The 7570-nt window shown below is 48.0% G+C and overlaps 1 protein-coding gene across 1 annotated transcript; it reads right to left on the bottom strand.

Annotated features, from left to right (window-relative positions):
• Positions 1-3301: 3301 nt before the first annotated feature.
• On the bottom strand, positions 3302-5202 carry LOC124656285 (UPF0481 protein At3g47200-like). Its single transcript, XM_047195060.1, has 2 exons — positions 4576-5202; positions 3302-4009 (listed from the first exon to the last, which is right to left on the bottom strand). Exons 1-2 carry the CDS (start codon positions 5200-5202, stop codon positions 3302-3304), a joined length of 1335 nt encoding a protein of 444 aa, XP_047051016.1.
• Positions 5203-7570: the final 2368 nt, after the last annotated feature.

Below are 7570 nucleotides of genomic sequence, written 5' to 3'. Positions count from 1 at the left end.
ATGTTGGGTTTATTGACCCGGATAAAATACATGTTGAAACGGTGAAGCATAAACGCGAAGAAACGGGGAAACCTACTAAGGTTTTTGGGGGAGCAATATTTCTGTGATTCAATATTGTTTCCTTACAACTACGAGTGAGAGTCTTAATGATCTTTTATGCACATTCAATTTTTCTTACTCGATGTTAAGTGTAATTCCTGACGTATATGCATAACATGTGCAGACTTCCATCTGGATTCTACTAGACATTCAACCTGATAAGGGAATAGTTGAAGTAAGAGACCCACCGAGTAGAGGCGTGGACGGGTTCCAGGACTTGCGAAGTTGCTCCAAGTGTAATTTCCTTCATCGCCGCGCTTTATCTTTCGTGAGATATCAATTAATTATCCACTCATTCAATCATTCTTTTGCCCGGCAGGGCTTGGCAAGCTTTGAAGAATCATCATAAGGAGATTACGTTTGCAAAGAAGCTAACATTTACTCCTGTACCGTGCCCCCAGCAGCCACAAGGGACGAATCTATGTGGATACTACGTTTGCGAGTCCATTCGCATGTTAACCACTGAGAAGCAGAACAAAAATAAATTTGATGTAAGCAATAACATTCACAACTTTATTTATTATCATCAATATTTCCTTATCAAGACTGATATAGTCATACTCATCTCATTTTCGTATATAGGTCGACTTCATGCGGGACAGACTCCAACCAAAGGAACACGCACTAGGAATCGCGGAGGAACTGGCGGGACTTTTGGTTAGAGAAGTAATAAACAACAAAGGCTTGTTTAGTCCAAATAGATGCTCTACCTCCAAATAGATGGTCGTTAGTACCGCTTGTCGATCGTGAGCTCCATGTATATATGTAGGGAATCTACGAATATGTGTAAGGGGAATCGACTTTTGCTTCCAATATTTGTTTGATCGATCTATATATATATATAATGAATGAACGTGTACAACTTCTAGTAGCGTACAAATATATGCAACTTTTATTTTCGAATGAAAAAAATGAAATAACAGGCGGTCGGTGGCGGGGGGGGGGGTGCTGCACCCCTCAAACCCTAAAGCAGCAGCGTTGTGCGCGCGCCACGTAGAGGGCCTTTTGTCGTGGGTGGTAATACCACCCGCGACAAAAGGGCCTGTGCCCTGCGCGCCCCGCGGCTGCCACGTGGTGGACCTTATGTCGCGGGTCGTAAGAGACCCGCGACAAAAGGTGGACCCTTTTGTCGCGCCTCTCTTGTCGCGCCTGGCCGCCCGCGACAAAAGGGTCATACCACCCGGATCAAATGCCCTGTTTTCCACTAGTGTTAGAGAATGAAGAGGGTATTATTGAAGATCCAAAGAAATAATAATTAAATGATTATCTTGACTCAGTACCTATGATGGAAACTCTTATGAATGAAGAATATGAACAACCAGAAAGGAAGGGAGATGAAGAACTTCCACCACTAGAACCCAACCCTCTTATTATCACAAGCATGAACGAAATAATAACACGAAAAAATGTTAAGCCTAAGTTGGTCCGTTGGATTTTTCTTGTGCAAGAGTTTAAACTACATGCATGTAATAATTAATGGAAGAGGGTAATTAACTAATTAATCTCATTCGTTTGAGTAAATTGGCACTAGGGCCTTATAATCCTTAAGAATTAAGTATCATTTAGATGAAACCAACGAATTAAGTATCTCTCGGCGTCGCTCCCGCACGGGGCGACACGGGGAAACCCTAGCCACCGCCGCTGGGCTCCCCTTTCTGGACACATCCCGCCGCGGCTGCCGCCCCTCCCTCTCCTTACGACGCGGTGGCGGCGGCGCCCCTGCCGCCGAAGGCTGTGGGGGCGAGCTGCCGTGGAGGCATGGATGTGTGGTGGAGGTCTTCGTGCCGGCCTCGTCGTAGGCGCTGGTCGCCGACGTAGCGTCGGGGCGAGCTGGGCGCCGGGGCGGCGGTCCCGGGATCTCGCAGTGGAGGAGGCGGCCGATGTGGCTACGCGGGCAGCATGATGGTCGGATCTCGGCTCTGTGCCTGCCATTGCGTTGGTCGGTGGGGGTGACCTCGTAGGCTGCGTTTCCGGTGGTGGCCGGTGAGTCCTCGGTGCCCCCTCCTTCCGACAGCTCATGGCCTTCTTCGGTTTTGGGGGAGGTGGCGGACGGCTCGTCGACGGATCTGTGCTCGGTGGCGGCTTCCTCTTTCCGCCGATGAGGTCGACCAGCGGGCGGCGGCGAAGGGGCCTGTCGTTCTGCCTAATAAAGGTGGCGGTCCTAGGGTTCCTCTGGCGCCAAGTGAAGATCGGTCAGAAGCTTCTTTCCACTGGGCTAGCTGGATTGTCGTATTCCGCAAGATCCTGCCGGCGAAATTCATTGTGCGATCAATGCCTGAAGATTGTTGGATTGGGTGTTTTCGGTCGGGCGCACCGATGTTTTTTATCTGACCGTTTGATTTCAGAGGAAGCGCTTCGAAGCTCTGCTGACTGTTAATATCATGGAGCTCATTATCTTTTCATGGTGCTGGTGGAGAAGGTCATAAAAGCCGAGATCGGTGGAAGAGCAATGGTGGTTAGATCTTGGTGGTGATGTGGAATTGGCTTGGAGTTTCGTGACTTCAAACAACGACTTCTATGTGGGGGCGATTGCACAGGAGAAGTTTAGAGTTCTATCTCTCAGGGCGAAAGTCCAAGGTCTGGCCTTAATTGGTTGTGTCTGGCAATGTTCTTGTTGAAGGCATTGTTTTGAGAGGAAAACTTTCTTCAGTGTGAAAACCTAAGATCTATGATCGGGCGACAATGGCGTTTGGGCACTGTTTCCTTCTTGGAGGCGTCGTTTGCGGAGAAGCTGATCTTCTGGTGTTGTCTTGGTGGTGTCAGTGTCGTTGTTTCAAATTTCGATCTCTATAATGGGACTTTTGTTTTTCTGTAATTCTTCTTTTTTTTGGTTGTGTGCATTCTTTATGCCATTAGGGCATGATGTTGTTGCAGAGGTTGGGTGTAATTGGTATCTGAGCGATATTAATATACCTCGCTCTTTATGGAAGAAAAAAACGAATCACTCAGTCAGTTGTGACTCGGAATCACGGAAAGAGCCAAAGAGGTAGTATCCGTTTATTGACCGTATTAATAAGTGACTTACTTGTTACTACTGATTTGCTTACTAGCTTTTTACTAAATATAGTTGAATTTATTGTGAAATTTCTCATTTCACACACATCCACACTCAACGTTAAAAGTTAGTTTACATACTCCCTTTGCCAGTGTCTAGATAGATCCAAACTCGAACAAATGCTAGTTAGGTGGTACTAGTTAACTGCTACGACGTGAGTTTGTAAAAGGGTGCAACAGTATAGACGGTTTGCAAGAGTGTGGCCACTAGTAGGATAACAGTGGCGACGAGGGAAATGAACACCCAAGGGTTCCTCAAGTAGGTTTGTATGAAGTTAGCCCGCCACCGATTCCAGCTCTTCATGCAGTGGGCATTCACCTGCCGCTGCACGTCGTGGAGCCTGCTTGACGGGCTCATCACTCCTCCCTTGTTTAATGTGTTGTTGAGGAGCTTGGCCACCTCCTCGTCGCTGCCCAGTCCACTCTCGATGATCATCTTAGATCTGAGGAACGCTACATCCTTGGCCGAGCTTATCATGTTGTCCATGAAGATCACGTACGCCGTCACGTCGTTGCCAGCAGCAGGGTGCAACCGTTCGAATGCCATCAGATTGAGGAACCTCTTCTCGGTGCCTTCGTCGACCCTCATCGCCGGCATGCTTAGCACACCGTGTTCGAAGTGGACGTCCAGGAGGTTGTCAGTGTCGCTCACCTTGAAGATGATTCCTGCTTCGTGGATCTCCATTGCAGGGGGCATGACATACGCTTTTGATCCTTTGCGGTCTTGGTGGTCATCATGGGTGAGGCTTTGGTGTAAGATGTCGAGGGGATGGAGCCCCAGAGGATTAGTATCAACCATGTGTCGGTGCCACGGACATAGGGAATCAAGCACCAACTTGCTGATCTCTCGAGCGTTCTGCAGCAACCAGTTGACATATATACATAGTTAGACCTAAGGTGCATCCTGCATTATTAGTTTGGAAACTTCATTGTGTTTAGAAAAAGTTGTGAGTGGGCACAATGCATGACACACTTACACCCGCACTAACTTTTTATTTTTGTTTTGAAAATAAATCACAACAAAATAATATAAACAAAATTGATGAGTAGTGTAGGATTGTGCTATGTCGCACAAGAATATTCCGAGGGGAAACTTAAAGGTTGCATTTAAAATAAAATCTGGGTGACTGGGATTTTAAAAAAAACTCAGTCGACATAGACATGAGAAAGTCTAAGTTCAGAGAAAAGTGTAACTCGTTTCAGTTACAATTTTTTTGGATGACTAGGACTAATTTAGTCGGCTGAGACATAGCAAATTCATAAATATTACTATTTATATGTACTTAGAAAAGGTATACATACATACTTGCAACGTCTTTAATTTTAGCACATTGTTCTTAAAAAGGTTTTAGTGAAAAAAGAAAGGAAAACGGAGAAAAACACATTACTGAATGTGTAGGTAACTTTGTAAGTCGGTAATACCTGATATCTTTCATGATCTAGAACGAGTAGTAGCCTGTGGAGAAGAAGCAGAGGCAGCTGATTCTCCATGACGAGCATGTCAGATTGGATATACAGCCACAAGTAGAGGTAGCCGTACTGGCTAAAGACGGGGTCGTTGGGCGCGTAATCCTCGTGCACCTTGCCCTGCAGCGCGTCCATCCTCATGGCCTCCAGCAGGAAGCAGCCGTCTGTGACCATCAGCTCTACGAACCGCTCGCAGTTGTCCGGCCCTCGCCACTCGTCGCCGAGGTCCTTGTAGGCGTCCTGAAGCTGTTGCGTCACCTCCGCCACGGCGGCGACGAACTGCCGCAGCGGCTTGCGGGAGCGCTTGACCAGGTGCACCACCGCCCGGCGCTTGTGCTCCTCCATGGGGAGCAGGTCGTGCTCGCCGTGGTGGAAGGGGCCCAGTGACACCAGCTCCGGCCGGTACGCCTTGCTGTTGTGCAGGTTCTTGATTCGCTCCGGGACCAGGTAGATGGAGTGCCTCTTCCACCGCGCCATCTCCACCGCCGGGTCGATGACGCCGATCGTCTTCTCCATCTCCACCACCCAGCTGCTAGAGCAGATGGATGGTGCGTGCTCTATCCTTACGTTGTAATTGTCCATTATGTTGAACTTGCCTCACCTTAATCAGTTTGCGTGTTTGCTCCATATATATACGAGAGAGGGAGGGTTGCGTGTCTCAGGGAGGGACGTATATGTAGAGTACTTGTTTTAACGTTTAGAGCATCTCTAACCGATTCCCTAAAATTTAGAGAACAAAATGACTTCCTATACTTTAACTTCCTATATTTAGTCCTCTAAATTTTGCGCTCCAGATTCGCTCCCAATTGCTTGGAGGACCAAAATTTTGTTTTTGCAAATCAACCATATGAACCTAAGTATCAATATTACAGACCAAATTAAATGTAACAAATCAAAATAATCATTATACAAATCAAATTAATGAACGTACTAAATTGTTTCAAATTAAACAAGTGAAAAAACATAACTACTACTCGCCATGGAGACGCCAGTGATGCTCAATAAGATCACATCTTGTAGCCAGCTCTAAATCTTTGTCGTCGTCTTCTTCCTCCTCCAACGAAGAATCGTCGAAGATCATCTCTCTCAACCTCTTCATCTGTAGCCCAAGGTGCTCTCGATCAAGCCGGTTGCTACGAATAAAAGACAAGTCATATAAACATTCGGTTGAATACCTTGAGCACGGCGGAGGTGGAGTCTGTGCCTATTACCGTTGAGCCGAGCAGAAGGGCTAAGGCCTCCGCCGGGGTTGAGCGATGACCGTACTAACCTATAGTGGTCGTGATAATCCCACCGTTGGGCCAACGGGACAACCGGACGTCGACGAATATTGAAGCCAACGTCGGGCATAAATCTTGTCGGGCCAAGGGTTACGGCGGCTGTTGTCAGCCGATTTTGGTCCGCGGTGGTCGGTCTACACCTCCCCCATGCTCCGACGGCCCTTTTCGTGAAAGAATCAACCTCGCCTCTTCCGGAATCGACCTTAAATCGACGACGGGATCTGCCTCAATGATGTGGCTCCCGGGACCGATTCCGACGACGGTTAGCACCGGCGAGTGGGTCGAACGGAGGGGAAAAGGGCAGCAGGTGTTTTGGCCTGTCGGACGAGGCGACTGGTGGTCGGCGGTGTGAACGCCATCGGGAATACAACAGCGGGGCGGCGAGGCTGTGGCAACGAGGTGGAGGAGAATTTTTTTAGTCCAGCGGCCACGGGGGTCGAGGGTGAAAAATTATTTTCACTAAGGCCTCTTGGGATTTGGCTAGAGGCAGTTTCGGCCGTTAGCAGCGTATTTTTGGTTCTCTAAAACCTTTTAGGGATCAGTTAGAGATGGTTTTAGAACTGAAACCTGATTGACCAAACTTTGCTTTATAATACAGGGATCATGTGCAGTACTAGGTACTCCCTCCGACTTTTTTAATTGACTTGAATTTAGTATAAATTTGTACAAATTTCGAGTTAATTAAACGGGATTAGAGAGAGCAGTGGCGCTAGCTAGCTATAATGCGTGTCGTATACATGAACGTTGATCGCAGGTTGCGTGAGAATGACCAAAGATTTGAAAAGAGAGACACTTCATGGAACAGCTGAAATCTGTTAAAGCCTTAAAGGTTGTCTACTAAAGCTAGCTAGGAAAAGCTAGACACTCTGCATGGAGTAGACTTTTTTTTTGAACAAAGCATGGAGTAGACTGAGTACGCGCGTAGGGGCCAATGACAGTGAACAGTTCCGGAAACCTTTAGTAGATTGAAGGCAAAGAAAAAGAAAAGACCGGTCAGGTGGGGAAGCCGTGTGTCTTTGGTGCACTCTGTGACTCATTACAACATCTCTGACATATTCTTTATACAGCGGTACAGTACTATAAAAGTATCTTATGTCCTTTCTAAAAAAAAAGTATCTTATGTAATACCAGAAATCTGTTTTATGGCACGCGCCGGAGGACCAAAACGCAGATCCCAAGACGTACCCTAAAACGGAAATACAGTAAACGTTTACGGGATCTGTTTCGCGGCTCCTGATGCGCCAAAGAGGGTGGATTTAGGGCATCTCCAGCGGCGCAACGTAAAGGGACGTTGAGTGAGCGTTTCCGTCCGCGGTGATCGGAAATGTGTCTGAGTTCTGCTCTAGCAGGGCGACGCAAAGTGATCGGTCCGTCCGCGGTGACGCAAACCTGACCCAAATATGCGCGTCCTCCTTTTCCTACCCGGTCCCGCAAGTCAGGGATAGCGAAATCGACCGATTCGATTTGCTTCTTTTCCCCTTCTTTGCTGCCCTAGTGCGACACCACCACCCCAACCCCAGCCGCCGCTGTCCCGCCGTAGCGCCGCAGTACTCGTCGTCCGGCTCGGTTGTTGCCGCGCGGGAGAGCAGGATCGTACTCGGGATTGGCTCCGGCGCGTACCTGCCGGTTTTGGGGCCAAACGTTGCCGGTTGAGCCACCCTTCCGCGCCG

Source organism: Lolium rigidum, chromosome 5 (genome assembly GCF_022539505.1).
Source record: "Lolium rigidum isolate FL_2022 chromosome 5, APGP_CSIRO_Lrig_0.1, whole genome shotgun sequence".
NCBI classification, from domain to species: Eukaryota; Viridiplantae; Streptophyta; class Magnoliopsida; order Poales; family Poaceae; genus Lolium; species Lolium rigidum.
This window is presented reverse-complemented; position numbering and strand designations above follow the sequence as displayed.